General features: G+C 38.5%; 1 protein-coding gene across 4 annotated transcripts in view; it reads left to right on the forward strand.

Moving 5' to 3' along the window:
* slc26a5 (solute carrier family 26 member 5) overlaps positions 1-18,622 on the forward strand; it is a 35,694-nt gene that overhangs the window by 14,497 nt on the left and 2,575 nt on the right. For all 4 annotated transcript variants that reach the window (XM_062065649.1, XM_062065648.1, XM_062065650.1 and 1 more), the window contains 9 exons: positions 192-339; positions 4,067-4,180; positions 8,099-8,176; positions 10,236-10,331; positions 10,455-10,561; positions 12,683-12,752; positions 12,835-12,927; positions 14,547-14,633; positions 18,385-18,588. In XM_062065649.1, coding sequence (XP_061921633.1) covers positions 192-339; positions 4,067-4,180; positions 8,099-8,176; positions 10,236-10,331; positions 10,455-10,561; positions 12,683-12,752; positions 12,835-12,927; positions 14,547-14,633; positions 18,385-18,588 — 997 coding nt within the window. The remainder of the gene's footprint in view (positions 1-191; positions 340-4,066; positions 4,181-8,098; positions 8,177-10,235; positions 10,332-10,454; positions 10,562-12,682; positions 12,753-12,834; positions 12,928-14,546; positions 14,634-18,384; positions 18,589-18,622) is intronic.

Below are 18,622 nucleotides of genomic sequence, written 5' to 3' on the forward strand. Positions count from 1 at the left end.
ATTTTTTTCAGTATGTAGAGTCAGGGTGTTCCAAACAGGATGTGTTTAGGCAACTCATAGTGTGGCTGGTGGCATTTTTGTAAAAAATAAAAACGCACAGTGGAGTAGATTTTTGATATGAAATATGAATTACAGTATGTGTCATCACACCAGTGCGAATAAACTACAAGTGTCCCCTTGTGTGTTCTCAGGCTTCGCCTACCTGTTGTTCCAGCGTTCTCTCTCTTACCTAATTTGGTCACTGACTCCTTCGCTATTGCGATTGTAGGCTATTCCATGGGAATCTCTCTGGCCAAAATCTTCGCCCTGAAGCACAACTACAGTGTGGACAGTAACCAGGTAAGTCCAAGTTTAAAAAATAAACACATTTTCATCCGATTGTCTTTTAGCTAGACCAGGGGTCCCCAAACTGCGGTGCAAGCGTGATGATGTAAAGTTATTGATGGGAAAATGCATTTTTTGACAATATGATTTGCCTGAGCGGCTAGGAGACCCCGAGAGTAACAAGCGGTAGAAAATACATTAGAAAGCACAAATAAAAAAATAAAAACTTGATACTTCCCGCGGGCCGGATTTTGGACGCTGTCGGGCTGTATTCGGTTCGCGGGCCGTAGTTTGGGGACCGCTGATCTAAACTTTACCGCTGTTGTGTATTTTTTTCTATACTTTTATTGTAATATTTTCAGAATATGTTTGTTTTATTTTTGGCCAAAGTAAGACAAAGAAAACAATCTGAAGTTGTCTTTATTTTTTAGTTTTAATGCCATGATTTTAATAGTCCAGCCGGCGTGTGCTCAGATTTCCCTCCATGCGGCCCCTGAGCTAAAATGAGTTGGACACCCCTGATGTACAGTATCACAGTATATGTAACCGCTGCAGCAAAAAAAAAAAGGGCAGCATAAAATACAGAGTAGATCCAGGAGAAAATAAACATTATAAACAAAGAAAGGTAGCTAACATAGAAGCGGTCGGACAAATAAAAATAAAAAAACTTGAGACTTCCTGCGGGCTGGATTGTGGACGCTGGCGGGCCGTATTCGTAGTTTGGGGACCGCTGAGCTAGACAATGGTCAACTATTTGGTGTAATGGTTTAGCTTACTTGGAACATATGTAACATATTTGTAATAAAGTAAATCACATTTTTGCAATTAGACAATTCAACATGTCTGAAAAGGGTAGAAAGAACACCAACTCATTCAAACCTATGTCTTATCTAAATCTGAGGAATTACTCATTGTCCACATTCTGTCTTCACGTGTTTCCATGATATTATTTTCTAATAATGAAAGAAAAGTGTCTAGATCCCACATAACAGTTTGGACGATTTTCTTGTGTTCTGTGTCATTGCCTGCTTTTACTTTCTAGTTTGAGTTTGCTTGAGTTACTCTGCTGCCGCTAAGTGCCTTGCACTTCTGTTGTTTTTTTTGCTGTTTTAAGTAAACAATTACAATTTTTTGACCTGCACACCGACTTGTGTCTCTGCATTCTGGGGTCACGCCATCAGCCGACATGCGCCACCGTGATAAAAAGGAAAGGTTTGAAAGAGTTAATGTGTGTTGGCACCTTATTGTGTAATGAAAGGAAAAATAGAAATGTAATACATAAAACACAGTCATGCTGTATGGCAGTACTGCAAAATAATAAATGGTAAAATGGTAAATGGGTGGTACTTGTATAGCGCTTTTCTACCTTTTTTAAGGAACTCAAAGCGCTTTGACACTATTTCCACATTCACACACACACATTCACACACTAACGGCGGGAGCTGCCATGCACGGCGCTAACCAGGCCCATCAGGAGCAAGGGTGAAGTGTCTTGCTCAAGGACACAACGGACGTGACTAGGATGGTAGAAGGTGGGGATTGAACCAGTAACCCTCAGATTTCTGGCACGGCCACTCTCCCAACTTCGCCACGAAGAAATAGAAATAGAAATAGAATAAATGTAAATAAAGTAGTGCTGTACGGCGGCCTAGTGGTTAGCATGTCGGTTTCACAATCAGGAGATCGAGAATTTGAATCTGTGTCAAGGTTGCATGTTGTTAGAAACATATAAACACATAGATACAAGATTATGATACCATCTAGATTAGATCTTAAAAGGCAGGACGACATATGAGTAACAAACAATGCAGCAGACACACACATTGCGACACTTGTATGATACAACACGTGAAACGACCACCCTTGCAGCCTTGAGCCCGTATGTAAACATATTGTAATTGTGATGACAAAGTCCTGTTGCTTACGTTTGCTAAATATACACAGAAATCCAGTACGCTAACTTGCTGCCCTGTCAATATTGCTGCTTTTTTTTTTTGGTGTGAAGTATAGGTCTTATGAAAGTGTTTTTGTTCTATTTTTTAATTATACACAGTGCAATCGTTAAAGTGCAGTATGTATTACTTATTACTAATTTTTATTTTTTTGGTTACGTTTTACTTTTGCAACTGTAGGTAAAAATCTGCACTTCAACCACTTAATTTTCCCATTGTGGGTTGAATAAAAGTCTATTCTTTCCTGTATTGTATCACTACTATTGGAAAACATTTTGGGACTGAAGGTGCCGATGCTTATTTGTGTTGGGTCTAAAGTGAAAATCTAAAATTTTATCTTTCAGTTTATATACATCTAACATTGTAACGGAAAAATGTACCCGGGTCAGTCCTATGGTGCAATAAACACAGCGTCATGTCCTGTCGTACATGTTTGCTAAATTCTTGCTCATCCTCTGCATTATCTTATCTGCTCTGTGCTGTAAATGATAACCATCCAAACTCTTGTAACACTTTAAAAGCCCTCCTGAGGTCGGTTTAAAAGGGGAAACACATTTTTTTTGTGATAGTAGCAACATTTCTTCCAGATAAGGCTTTTGTGACAATGCAATTAAGGATAACTGTTTCTCTGTGCAAATAAAATCAGTTTTGGCAGATGATCATGTTTGGCAAACATGTAATTCAAATCAGCACATGTGCATTTCATGTCGCGACCATTGCAAACACCAGAGCGTGGGAATTGTATGTGGGTGACGCTGGAGCATGTTAATACCTAACACACTTTTTTCAAGTGGAAACTTTTCTACATCCAGTATTAACTATAACAATAACCATAATGATCATTATTATTGTTAGTATTATTACACATTTGCATGTTTGGTATTGAAATAATCCAGGAGTGATACCTAAAAATAAATTACAGATTACATTTCATAACAGATTATTTGTAATTGTACTGCATTACATTTTTAAATTAACCCTCGCAATCATGGCAATATGGAATACATTAAGAATAAATAAACATACAATTAGTATTAATTACATTAGCAATAATAGTGATTGTTGTTTATTGTTATTATTATTATTACATATTTGCATGTTTTGTATTGAAGTAATCTGATATTTTTTCAATATTGCGATACTTACTTTTTAACAGGAAACTTGTAATTGTACCGGATTACATTTTTTAAGTAACACTAGCAACAGGAATGAATTAAGAATACATAAGTAAAAACTGAAAACATTGTGTATTGAATGAATAAATACAGACTACACAATAGATCAAACTGATATACGAGTAAATAAATTCTAAATTTATAGGGTAATTTATATCATACTCTCAGTCAATAATAAATTATTCAGAACAGGAATGAAAAATATCAAACATTTTACTGTCTCTAAACTCTGCTTTCTTTTATTTATTTTCAGACATGTTGAATTGTGCAAATGTAAACATGCGATGCACTTCCATGTCACTTTTGTTATGTGCATACATATCATCTGCTTGTCCTCAAAGATTTAGCACTCCATAGATTGAAGTTTCTGAGCTTGTTGCTCAAGTTGCTGCACCCACCCTGAAGTGCTTCCAGGAGGAAGTGTGGTAGTTGGAGGAAGAATATATTTTAAACCTCCCAAAACTTTGTCGACGTGAAAGTCAAATCGGATGCCACCACAAAAGCAATGTACACACACTGGTTTAAAGCTATTTATTCCTGTATGAAGTTGATGTGATGTATAGGCAATTACTGTATGCAACGGTTCTTTGGGACTAAACCTTGCTTTGCTTTTAGGAGCTGATTGCCCTTGGCCTATGTAACTTCATCAGCTCTTTCTTCCAAACATTCACGGTCACTTGTTCCATGTCAAGGAGCCTGATACAGGAAAGCACAGGCGGTAAAACACAGGTAACACACACACACACACGCAGTCTCTCTTTGACAGTGTAGTACTTTATGTCCTATTATATACAGTTCTTGCCATACGTTTACATACACTAATCATGGGCTTGATGTCATGATCCCACATGACAGTTTTGAGTTTGTTCTTTTTTTTCTTGTGTTTGGTATTATTTCCTGTCCTGGTGATTTTGTTTTGGTACTATTTCCTGTTTCGTCTGTTTTTTTGTTGTTTTTTAGCACTTTTTATCTTTGTGTTTCTTGTCCTGACAGCATACCTGTTACTCATGTTAATTACCGTATTTTCCGCACTATAAGGCGCACCTAAAAACCTCCAATTTCCTCAAAAGATGACAGTGCGCCTTAAAATCCGGTGCACCTTCTATATGGACCAATATTGAGCCACAACAGGTCTCGCAACTACGGCAAGCAGCCGCCGACTTCATTTTCCCCCGTAGAAGAAGAAGCACGCTTCTTCTTCTACGGGGGAAAATGAAATCGGCGGCTGCTTACTGTAGTTGCGAGACCTAAACTTTATGTAAAGACCCAAAAATGGCTCCTATTAAGAGACACGCTTACGACGCAGAGTTTAAACTCAAGGCGATCAGTCACGCAGTAGAACACGGGAATAGAGCAGCAGCGAGAGAATTTAACATTAACGAATCAATGGTGCGGAAGTGGAGGAAGCAACATGATGACCTGCGCCAAGTAAAGAAGACTAAACAGAGTTTCCGAGGGAACAAAGCGAGATGGCTACAGTTGGAGGACAAACTCGAACAGTGGGTTGTTGAACAGAGAGCAGCAAGTAGAAGTGTCAGTACAATCACTATTTGTTTTGTTGACATTCCCTTTAGCGCAGCTCCATCTAATGGATGCATAACGTAACCCCAGCCTCTACTGTAGCGTCTATTCTATGTGCCTTATAATGCGGTGCGCCTTACATATGAACAAAGTTTTAAAATGGGCCATTCATTGAAGGTGCGCCTTATAGTGCGGAAAATACGGTAGTTGTATTTAATTACACCTTGTCCCCTTCCGTCAGTGTTGGTTAATTTTCTACTCTGTGTATGCTATAGTGTGCTGTTGCTTTCTGAGTTACTATTAGACTCAAGTTACTTTTATTCGGCCGTGTACCTAATAAAGGGACCTCCTGTTTGCACTTTGGCTGAACTTCTCTGCATCCCGGGATCACGCCGACATGTGGCATCGTCACATCTGATGTTTTATTTAATTTGAGTTCCTTTATGGTTCATTTGGATTGTACTTTTTCCAGGATGGAATAATCATACACAATACACACATTTTTATTGATTTTAAATCTAGCTCAGATGTACATACACATGTAGGATGCCCATCCATCCATTCATTTTCTACCACTTGTCCCTATGTATATATACAAACGCCGTTTCCATATGAGTTGGGAAATTGTGTTAGATGTAAATATAAACGGAATACAATGATTTGCAAATCCTTTTCAACCCATATTCAATTGAATGCACTACAAAGACAAGATATTTGATGTTCAAACTCATAAACTTTTTTTTTTTTTTTGCAAATAATAATTAACTTAGAATTTCATGGCTGCAACACGTGCCAAAGTAGTTGGGAAAGGGCATGTTCACCACTGTGTTACATGGCCTTTCCTTTTAACAACACTCAGTAAACGTTTGGGAACTGAGGAGACACATTTTTTAAGCTTCTCAGGTGGAATTCTTTCCCATTCTTGCTAGATGTACAGCTTAAGTTGTTTAACAGTCCGGGGGTCTCCGTGGTATTTTAGGCTTCATAATGCGCCACACATTTTCAATGGGAGACAGGTCTGGACTACAGGCAGGCCAGTCTAGCACCAGCACTCTTTTACTATGAAGCCACGTTGATGTAACACGTGGCTTGGCATTGTCTTGCTGAAATAAGCAGTGGCGTCCATGGTAACGTTGCTTGGATGGCAACATATGTTGCTCAAAAACCTGTATGTACCTTTCAGCATTAATGGCGCCTTCACAGATGTGTAAGTTACCCATGTCTCGGGCACTAATACACCCCCATACCATCACAGATGCTGGCTTTTACACTTTGCGCCTATAACAATCCGTATGGTTCTTTTCCTCTTTAGTCCGGAGGACACAACGTCCACAGTTTCCAAAAACAATTTGAAATGTTGAGTCGTCAGACCACAGAACAATTTTCCACTTTGTATCAGTCCATCTTAGATGAGCTCAGGCCCAGCGAAGCCGACGGCGTTTCTGGGTGTTGTTGATAAACGGTTTTTGCCTTGCATAGGAGAGTTTTAACTTGCACTTACAGATGTAGCGACCAACTGTAGTTACTGACAGTGGGTTTCTGAAGTGTTCCTGAGCCCATGTGGTGATATCCTTTACACACTGATGTCGCTTGTTGATGCAGTACAGCCTGAGGGATCGAAGGTCACGGGTTTAGCTGCTTACGTGCAGTGATTTCTACAGATTCTCTGAACCCTTGGATGATATTACAGAGCGTAGATGGTGAAATCCCTAAATTCCTTGCAATAGCTGGTTGAGAAAGGTTTTTCTTAAACTGTTCAACAATTTGCTCACGCATTTGTTGACAAAGTGGTGACCCTCGCCCCATCCTTGTTTGTGAATGACTGAGCATTTCATGACATCTACTTTTATACCCAATCATGGCACCCACCTGTTCCCAATTTGCCTGTTCACCTGTGGGATGTTCCAAATAAGTGTTTGATGAGCATTCCTCAACTTTATCAGTATTTATTGCCACCTTTCCCAACTTCTTTGTCACGTGTTGCTGGCATCAAATTCTAAAGTTAATGATTATTTGCACAAAAAAAAATGTTTATCAGTTTGAACATTAAATATGTTGTCTTTGTAGCATATTCAACTGAATATGGGTTGAAAATGATTTGCAAATCATTGTATTCCGTTTATATTTACATCTAACACAATTTCCCAACTCATATGGAAACAGGGTTTGTACATACAACCACCTAAATCTTATCAGTGGCCCTGAAAATTCCTAATTTCCTTTAACTTGACCAGGCCAAACTTTAGAAACTTCTCTGTGATGGAGAATCACTGCAACAATTTATCTTTGGCAGCATACACAAATTTGCCATCACTCATTTACCAATGCTTAGAACAAAGCGAAAGTCCAAGGAGGTCAGTGAAGGTATTAGAAGGATAATTTCATATTTTACATGGGGTTGCGGTGAAACTTGCCAAAAGACAAAATAACAATTTTAACCTTGACTAGACAATTTTTGTAGCCATCAACACGTTTTTGGTATAATTCTGGCTCGATATTTGACCACTCTTCTTGGTTTGGTAGGGATCATTTAACTTGGCATTTTCCCTGGTATAGACTACTATGCATTTTGGCTTTGTAAATTCTAGAAAATCCAAAATCAAATTAACTTGTGGGCAAATACCAAACACAAACGCACATGCACATATTTGAACAAATGAATGCATGGCTGAGTACAGAGGGGAAATGTAGGTAAACACTATCACAGTAGCCATCTGCACCAGGAGGTCATCAGACCATGGCAACCAGGACGCTAACACAAAGCGCCCCCACAGCACTGCCGATAACCCCTGATGAAGATGGCTCCCTCTGAGTAATGCTGGAAAGTAAAATTAATAAAACTGAAATAGTAAGAACCATGAGTAGAAATAAAGGATACACTGTAAGTAAAGCATATGAAGATAAAAAAGAAATAAATCGATATACAGTAATAAATAAATAGGACTAAATAAAATGCATAACTGTGTGTGTGTGTGTGTGTGTGTGTGTGTGTGTGTGTGTGTGTGTGTGTGTGTGTGTGTGTGTGTGTGTGTGTGTGTGTGTGTGTGTGTGTGTGTGTGTGTGTGTGTGTGTGTGTGTGTGTGTGTGTGTGTGTGTGTGTGTGTGTGTGTGTGTGTGTGTGTTCAGATTGCAGGACTTCTGGCATCTCTCTTGGTCTTGCTGGTGATCGTCGCCATTGGTTTTGTCTTTCAGCCCCTCCCACAGGTGAGTGGAGTCAGAGCTGTGTGTTTTGCGTTTTGAAACAGTTTAGTTCTCCTGAAAAATATTTGGAATATAGGATAGTAATAGAAAATAATCCGCTGTAGTGGTGAAACGATTCCTCGAGTAATTTGAGTAGGAGATTTCTCCGCCTCAAGTATTCGTTAATTTAATGGTAAAACTTAAACCACAATGTCTTTTATTGTGGTCCAACATGCTTACTTTACCCACGCAGAGGAGGGAGAAAACACATGCAGTGTTTCCCATATCTTAATTCTTTTGAGGGGGAAATTTATTAACAAATTAAGTTTGACTTTCCACAAATGCATACTTTATGTTTTGCTTCTGGTTTGTCCTCGCTTATGAACTAATTATAATGAAAGTATGGCGGTATGCATCGTAACACACATCCTATGCACCAGCTTTGCTAAAGACATACCGGTATTTGTGCTTCCAATAATACAGCGTTGTCGCTTTATTTCACGACTAAAATTGTAACGAAGGCCAGCCAGTTTAGCTGTGCCAGGTGGTACAGTATGTTGGTAAATCTCACTCTCTGTAACGCCTTGCTTGGAGACAATCTTCCGTTGTTTGCAACACTCTACCTTCTTGGTAAAGTACATAAACCAGTGGTGTTCAAATAAACAAAAAAATGGAGACAGAGCAAAAGGCATAATGTAATAAGAAAAATATGAAATGTTGATATTGATAACAAAGATTTGTCTTAAAGGGGACCTACTATGCAAAACAAACTTTTCCTATCTATTGTTTTTGTGTATTTGGAATCTGCATAAGTCCCAAAAATGTGGTATCTAACCAGGGACGCATGACAGAGATATTTATAAAACAATCTTGCCTTTCTTCATACTTCCTCTTAATGAGCAGGTTATTTGCCTCGTGTGTAAATTTTGACCCATTGGTGACGTCAGTGGGTCAAATTTTACCCGAAGAGCTTTGCACAGCTCCACCATTGTAGTCTGACGTTGCAGTCAATAAGTTCCTGTCTTTTTCTATCCTCTTTTTGTGGGGCAGACTGGTTCCCACATGCACGCGCATCCTCCGCTGTTGCCATTTCTAATGCAATGTATATAGCGTGTAGTTCTAACTTATATCTGCCAGTAGACTATGGAAGCGCTAAAAACTACAACATGGCTGACAGGGTGGGGGCGCAGTCCAAGTGGAGCTATGTAAACAAGACCACCCACAAAACGCAGCATCCTGAAGAGACGGTCAGAAAGTGGCTTGAAGATAGTCTGTAAAACATAATCTAGGCAAAATTTTTAACAAATAACCACCATTACATGTTATGTAGACCACAAGGAAGTGTTTGTAATGGAGAACAAGTCACGATATGACCCCTTTAAAATATATGTGCAACATTTATTCATCCTTTTTATTATCTTGCGTCAATACATATTGCATGACATCATGACAGCGCTATGAGTTTATAGATATCCATCCATCTTCTTCCGCTTATCCGAGGTTGGGTCGCGGGGGCAGCAGCCTAAGCAGTGAAACCCAAACTTCCCTCTCCCCAGTCACTTCGGCCAGCTCCTCCCGGGAGATCCCAAGGCGTTCCCAGGCCAGCTGAAATACATAGTCTGTCCAATGTGTCCTGCGTCTTCTTCGCGGCCTCCTACCGGTCGGAAGTGCCCTAACACCTCCCCAGAGGGCGTCCTGACCATATGTTCGAACCACCTCATTTGGCTCTTTTTGATGTGGAGAAGCTCTGAGTTCCTCCTGAATGAATTATAAAGGAATGAAAGATAAAAACATTTTAGCTCACTAATCACTAGCTAATTAGTAGCTGGTCATTTATAGCAGACAATTTATAGAACAAGTAAATGTTTGTCTCACTTTTGGTTGATGGATAATATCAAGTAACAATGATGTCTAATGTGCTTCAATATAGTTTAAACACATCATTAATCAAAATTATTTAGAGAATAATACTTGATTACTAAAACATGCAATAGCTTCTAATTGTACATTTCTCTTACATCTACTTACATTTGGTTTTGTCTGGCCTGTCGTCAGCAGTATTTCCCTTCTTTCCGTTTCCCAGACTGCATTGGCAGCCATCATCATGGTCAACCTGCTGGGAATGTTCAGACAGTTCAGAGACATCCCAGTGCTATGGAGAACCAGCAAGATTGAATTGGTCAGTTTAACACAGTAGCTTTCCTTGAACCTAATACAATTGTAGAGATTTTTTTGAAATCATGTGCAAAGAGATAACAAACACTGGAAAGTATGAACATTTATAACTGATTTTCTCCATTAGGCCATCTGGCTGGTGTCCTTTGTGGCATCTCTGCTATTAGGCTTGGACTACGGCCTGCTGTTGGCCGTTGCCTTTGCTTTACTGACAGTCATCTATAGAACACAGAGGTTTGTGCATTCATTTGACACTTCAGTTCAGTTCAGTTTCAGTTTATTTTGAACATGCATATGATACAATGTAATGCATCACATATTTCCAGTTGTTGCATTACAGCACTTCTGAAAAGGAGTAGGAATAAACTGAGCTTATTTAATCCTACCCCTTTTCATACCGTAGCAATTTTATCCCATTTCCTTGTTCTCTGTAACAGAACAGTGAATAAATAAATAATAAACCATAGTAAGTAAACAAATATTGAATACATAAATAATATTTATCTCAAAAGGGAAAAAAAAGGTTTCAAGGTGTTCATTATAATTATTGTTCTGTGTACTTTGTGAACACTTGTTGTTTGAACAGTCTCTTAAACTGAATCATATTGGTGCTTTGTTTGATTTCTTTGCTAATCCATTCCATAATTTAATTCCACATACTGATATGCTAAAAGTTTTAAGTGTTGTACGAGCCTACAAATGTTTTAAATTAGATTTTCCTCTAAGGATATATTTCTCTTTAGTTGAGAAAAAATGTTGTACATTATTTGGTAGCAGGTTATAGTTTGCTTTGTACATAATTTTAGCTGTTTTCAAATTCACGAAATCGTTGAATTTCAATATTTGTGATTCAATAAATAAAGGGTTTGTATGTTCTCTATATCCAACATTACCGTATACATTATTCTAATTGATCTTTTTTGTAACACTGTTAGTGAATGAAGTACACATTTGTAGTTGTTTCCCCATATTTCTACACATTAACTCCGCTATGGTAACACTAGCGAGCAGTAAAGACTATGAAGGGATTTTTGGTCCAGAACATGTTTTGCTTTAAAAATTATTGATGTGTTTCTTGCTATCAGATCATCATTTACTGTATTCAAACTAGAATCTGTTTTTTAGGTCGACAAGCCGTTTCTGTCAATCAACTCTTTAAGTCTCTGTTCACCATGTTCTTCTTATTACTAAAAAGTGATAACTTTAAAGGGGCTGTTTGCAACCTTCATGCGAATACGTAGTGGGTGATAACTTTCCAATGTGTTTTAAGCACTACATCCAGCCCTCTGCGGCTTTCACTCCGTAATGACGTAACTACGCCCGTGTGTAAATCATGCATTAGTGTGTTTGTGTGTTGTTCGCCAATTATAGCGATTAAGCTAGCAAACAACAACATGACTGCAAATTGTTAGTTGCTTCTCTTGGACTGCTGTTGTGTATGTCCCTGTTTACGTACAATGTGCGTGACAAGCCTGAACACCAACTAATTCTCAGACCGACGAGCAATTTTTATTCAATTTGTGAAATATATAGACATGTTCAATACCATCTATCATCGACATACATAGTGAACCACTTTTATCATAAAAGCCTAAGGTAATCCCTTCCATACATCCATTTTCTACCGCTTATTCCCTTCGGTGGCGCGGGGGGCGCTGGAGCCTATCTCAGCTACAATCGGGCGGAAGGCGGGGTACACCCTGGACAAGTCGCCACCTCATCACAGGGCCAACACAGATAGACAGACAACATTTACACTCACATTCACACACTGGGGCCAATTTTAGTGTTGCACACAGGTAATATCTACGAAAAATTCACCCCGTTTTATGTTGACATGTGTTGCAGAAATAACTTCATCATTATCCTTTATTCATCATTATCCTTTAGCGGCAACAGAACTACTGTCTAAGTTACACAGCACTAAAACCTGGAAACGACTTCCTGTTCAGTGCAAAGTAAGCCTATAAAAGCATGGTTGTATTGACCTGGATTCTACCACAGCATTTAATACAACTCTTTATTTAGATTATTCACCACTAGATGAATGATTTGTGCATGTACAAAAGTTTTTCCATTGTACACAATATGAAGACTTTAGACAAGAGTAGCAGTTCACATATGAAAACAGAAGAATCCAAATAAAGATACGCAAAAATGGAGAAAGACCAATGAAAAAACAACCGTGGATTCAAAACATTTTTTATTATGGCCCACTATCTATGTCTGAGGCCAAAGTCACAAGTAAACCTGCAAGCGTTTCATTTTGGTAATGTCGACTTAAATTGGTTCCACTGTATGTTTTTTTTCATTCAGGTGCGAAGTACATGCTCATTTTGTGTATTTTTTCTGCAGCCCAAAAAATGCTGTCCTTGGTAGTGTTTCTGGCACAGGGCTGTACTACGATGTGGAGGAGTATGAAGAGGTTAGTCCGAGAGAAGAGAGAGAGCACTGATTTAAACTCAAGATAACAAGTTCCCATTATCTGTGCTTTGTTTGGTTCCCAGGCAATGGAATGTGAGGGAATTAAGATTTTCCAGTCCAACTCTTCAATCTACTTTGCCAACTGTGAACTTTATGTGAACACCCTCAAAGAGAAGGTAATCTTTGTTTTCTTGGAACTGCAGGAGTGGCAAATGAACATAAATTAAATTGCACTACCTGCACAAAATGTTACACCTTTTTCAGGAAGTCATGTTAAACTTTGATAAACAGTGGAACCTTTTAACGGGGCTGTTAGCAACTTTCTCAAAATTACATTCTTTTTAACAAAAAAATATAACAAGAACACCACTGGCCAGCTTATGTTACCATTAATGGTTCAAAAGAACAAATATATTTTTGAAGTGTCTTTTATGCAAATACTAATTTAATTGAATACAAATTGCTCATTGATCCGAGGAATTTGTCTGGCCTTCATGCGTGTCACCCACCGCTGTATCTTACACGCAGGGATCGCTTGCTCATACACAAAAGCAGCCCAAGAGAAGCTAACAATTCAGTCATGTTGTTATGATAGGATATACATATGATAGCTAATGTTAATAGCTAAACTTTGCCAAATCGCTATCATTAGCTGACAACAAACAAAGCTAATTTGCGAGCATTTTGTGTTATAATCCATCCATCCATCCATTTTCTACCGCTTGTCAATGATTTTGTAAATAAAACCAAAAACTGCAACCTGCTGGCATGTAATAAAAAAATCTATCAAATTAAAAAGAAATGTGAATTAACCTTTAATGGTTAACGAGATAAAAGTAAGTACTGACATTGCTAAGACAGTTCCATTGTGATTTTACTTTGTGCCATGTAGATGTATATATAATAATAGGAGGTTCAACATGACGAGAATGGCTAAAATGCTAACTGCATGGTAACATCTATCAAGATAGCACTAAGTAGGGAAAGTACGATGGCAGTTGCATCAGGATTTCATGTAATGTCATGTAGATAAATACTACATAACATGAGTTAAAGTTAAAATTAAAGTACCAATGATTGTCACACACACACTAGGTGTGGTGAAATTTGTCCTCTGCATTTGACCCATCCCCTTGTTCACCCCCTGGGAGGTGAGGGGAGCAGTGGGCAGCAGCGGTGCCCCGCCCGGGAATCATTTTTGGTGATTCAACCCCCAATTCCAACCCTTGATGCTGAGTGCCAAGCAGGGAGGTAATGAGTCCCATTTTTATAGTCTTTGGTATGACTCGGCCGGGGTTTGAACTCACAACCTACCGATCTCAGGGCTGACACTCTAACCACTAGGCCACTGAGTAGGTGAGGAGGCGTAACATATCAAGAATGGCTAAAATGTTAACTGTTGGCATGGTATCACCTACCAAGATAGCACTAAGGAGGAAAATTGGTAAGCTGTTGCATCGGGATTTCACTTCATGCCATGTAGATAAAAAATATTTACCATAAGAATGGCTAAATGCTAACAGTTAGCATGTTAGTGCTTAGCAAGATAGCACTAGGTAGGGAAAGAGCTCAGGCAGTAATTCAATTGTGATTTTACATCATGCCATGTCTGTAAATCCTATTGACCATGCGGAGAATGGCTAAAAAGCTAACATGCTAACAGTTAGATTGTTAGCACCTAACAAGGAAGTGAAAATCAAATGTTCCCATACTGAAAAATCCAATTCTCAACGCAAGTTGCCTACTGTGACATCATAATTTTGAACTGATCTAGAACATGATTTTTATTTTACAGACAGGTATAGACCCAGAACACTTACAAGCTTCCAGAAAAGTTCAGAAAAAAGAAAAGGAGAAGGCAAACCTCAACCTGACGCTAAAGGTGATTTTCTTATTGAATGTTTGTTTTCATACTTTTGATGCTCTTGGCCATGTGTGACATGTTTGCACTGGCTATGTACTATGATGCAAGCGGCCTCATAGTACGGCAAGTAATGCTGTTTACCAGTGGTTCTCTTTGTTCTCAAACTTTATTCCATGTACCACCTAATAACCAACATTAAAATACATTAGCGTAATAGGCTTAAGTATTCATTAGAAACAAGGCAGAGGTTTTATTTAACAAGTACTGTATTTTTCGGAGTATAAGTCGCTCCAGAGTATAAGTCGCACCGGCCGAAAATGCATAATAAAGAAGGAAAAAAACATATAAGTCGCACTGGAGTATAAGTCACATTTTTTGCGGAAATGTATTTGATAAAACCCAACACCAAGAATAGACATTTGAAAGGCAATTTTAAATAAATAAAGAATAGTGAACAACAGGCTGAATAAGTGTACGTTATATGACGCATAAATAACCAACTGAGAACATGCCTGGTATGTTAACGTAACATATTATGGTAAGAGCCATTCAAATAACTATAACATATAGAACATGCTATACGTTTACCAAACAATCTGTCACTCCTAATCGCTAAATCCCATGAAATCTTATACATCTAGTCTCTTACGTGAATGAGCTAAATAATAATATTTGATATTTTACGGTAATGTGTTAATAATTTCACACATAAGTCGCTCCTGAGTATAAGTCGCACCCCCGGCCAAACCATGAAAAAAACTGCGACTTCTAGTCCGAAAAATACGGTATATTTAATATTTTTGACCACTGTAAGAATACACACAATTTGAACAGTAACACTGTGTTTAAATATAGCAAAATAAAACACTGTACTTAAATAAAGTGATTCTTTGGCGTATCACTAGAAAGAGCCTGTGTACCTATCCCTGCTGTATAGTATGCAATATATGTTGTTACTTCTATTATTGTCAAAGTTGTTGTATTGTAATTTTACTGTCTCTGAATTAGTAATGCGTTATATTGCTTCTACATTATAAACTGAACAAAAACCTGCATAAGTATGGCATTTTAAAACACATGGATGTAATTTACTGCAACTTATTATTATTATAAAAGTGTATCCCCATGTAATATACACATATACATTTACATATTACACAAAAATGTATGGTTTTGGTGGCCACTGCTGCCTCTGTGCAGAACTTGATGTAGTCCAATACAGCATCCGTGTAGCCTTCCAGGTCAGATCTTTCAGCAAACACACCCCAGTCCGTGAACTCAAAACAGTGCTGCAGAGATGCATGGCCTCTTCACTCCATATCTGTGCAGTCTTTTGTGAGTCTGCTTCTACCCCCTACTGGACTGTGGGGTGGTGTCCTTAGCAGAGAGATGTGATCTGAGAGACCCAGGTGCAGGGCTGGTGCAGCTTTGTAAGCTCCTTTGATGGATGAGCATTTAGCTGGCTTTTCACAAAGCTATGCAGCACCTCCAGGGCTATCTTGGCATTAGTGTGTGGTGGGATGTAGACAGCCATGTGGATGACTGAAAACTCCCTCGGCAAGTAAAATGGCCCGCATTTCACTGACTAGTATTCAAGGTTTGGTGAGCAGTGAGTCCTATTAATGTCTACAGCTGTACACCAATTGTTTATGTACATGGCGCCTCCTCTCTTCTTACTGGAGCATGCAGTCCTGTCAGACCGGTAAACTGCGCCCGATAGCCTTGTCAGGAATTTTGTCCAGCCAAGTCTCTGTAAACACCGTCACACACCTGCAGGTCTTGTCAGAGAATATCCTCAGCCTTATTTTGTCGACCTTGTTGACGAGTGACCATCAGTTGGACAGGAGGAGACTCTGTAGTGCTGGTTGATGCGGGTTAGCTCTTAGTCTTGCCTGCAGGCCGCCTCTCTTGCCCCTCTTCTGACGCCGTTGTCAGTGCTGACTGCGGAGTCTCACAGGTGGGATGAGGAAAATTCCTCCGGGGTTCTCCAGGTGCTGTTGCCTGACCCCGCCGATGAAACCAGCAAGTCTGGTATTTCAGTTCTGTATGACCGGAACTGTTTGCCCAAGCAGAGTACTTCAGTTAGACCAGGGGTGTCCAAAGTGCGGCCCGGGGGCCATTTGTGGCCCGCAGCTAATTGTTTAGCAGCCCGCCACACATTCTGGAAATGCCATTGCAAAAATCAAAAAAACGTGGAATTAGGTGAAATCTAACTAGAAAATGTTGCAATGTTGACACAAAGCTGCCATGCAGGCTGTTTTTTCTTTTATCTATCTTTATTTTCGTTTTTTGCAATTGCTCAAAAAAAACCCCCACAAAAAATCAATAATAATGAACTATTGACATCTTCAAGGCTCCAAATATTTCAAATATTTCACATTAAAATGTTTTATGTGAAAAAATATTGCATATATTGTGTGGTTGCCATATAAAAACATCCAAGTTTTCTTTGACAAAAGAGCATAAAACAAACAAAATAATAGTTCAAACGTAAAATCGACAGATATATCTGAAGTTGATCTCGTAACTTTAAGTGTTGAAAGTAAAATAAATAACACAAAATTATCACTTTATGAGTGGGGTACCTTTTGGATCCCAAAGATATTTAGTGGGATTTTATTTATCTTTTCACTGTGATTAATCTAAAATAATAATGAAAATAAAATCAATGGTGTCATGCATTATTGATCTTTTCAGGGCTCCAATTACTTCACATCAAACATTGCTTTCTGAATGTTTTGGGCGGTGGGGGAAATACTGCATATTTCAGTTTTACTATAAAAAACAAAGTTGTCTTTGACAGAAAAGGCATATATAATAATAGGCAATAATAATTTGACTTGTTTTTTAAATTTTAATGACTGAGACCCTTTATGGGCCCCAGGAGCCCTAAATGCTAAAAAACAACAACTATATATTTTGTTATGGTTTGAAAATGAAAAATATCAAAATGGCCCCCGCATGCTTTAATTTTTCCATGTGCGGCCCTCGGTGGAAAAAGTTTGGACACCCCTGAGTTAGACTATACTGAACGGGAACATTTACGGCGTATGAAAAAAACATATAATAGACAAAAAACAGTTAAAAATTTTTTAAAAAAGCCACTGCGAGTGTATGCACCACCATCTTAGTGTCTTCTGGAGATCTAACGCCTTCTAGAAAGTATATATAATATACCGTATTTTTCGGAGTATAAGTCGCACCGGAGTATAAGTCGCACCTGCCGAAAATGCATAATAAACAAGGAAAAAAACATAAGTCGCACTGGAGCCCGGCCAAACTATGAAAAAAACTGCGACTTATAGTATATTAAATGTTTAAGTGTTATATTTCTGAAATGTAAATATATTTTATACAATAGTATAAAATACAATTAATAAATTATACATGACTTTTTGATGTAGTACATGTCTTCAAAACCATTCAAATTGTTGCTTTTATTGTAATATTTTCATTCCAATAAGTTAATACAGTAGATCTCTTGAGGGGTTTATGTTACATGACCCAGTGATTAGTCTGAGACAGCGCCTTCTGATGGAATTATTGTTGCAATTTTTTTTCATCCCTTTTTGCCTCCTTTCTGCAGATAGCGCCAACCACTCTCTATTTAAGTTACAATAAATATATATTTACCGTACAAATTAAAGCAGCGAATATGCTGGATGAATATAAATTCAGTTCTTGCCATACTAATAAAGTAATTAAAATAGGTTGACTTCAAAGTAAGTGATTAACAAGTTACTGGATTTAATGACGTTATTGCTTTTAGGACAAGGAACAAGGTGTCACCCATGAGGTTTTGTCCTACAACGTGGAAGAAGAGCAGAAAAACGGCCAACTGAGAGACGGAAATACTGAGTCAGACACTGAGGACGCGGTCTTCCTTCGGTCTGTCGGTGGCGTCCACTCCATCATCCTGGACTGGACACCCGCTAGCTTTATTGACTCTGTGGGAGTGAAAGCCATTAAACAGGTTGTTATTTTAGTAGTATTAACGTGCAAAATGT

The sequence above is a fragment of the Entelurus aequoreus genome, linkage group LG12 (genome assembly GCF_033978785.1).
Source record: "Entelurus aequoreus isolate RoL-2023_Sb linkage group LG12, RoL_Eaeq_v1.1, whole genome shotgun sequence".
In the NCBI taxonomy this organism is placed as follows: Eukaryota; Metazoa; Chordata; class Actinopteri; order Syngnathiformes; family Syngnathidae; genus Entelurus; species Entelurus aequoreus.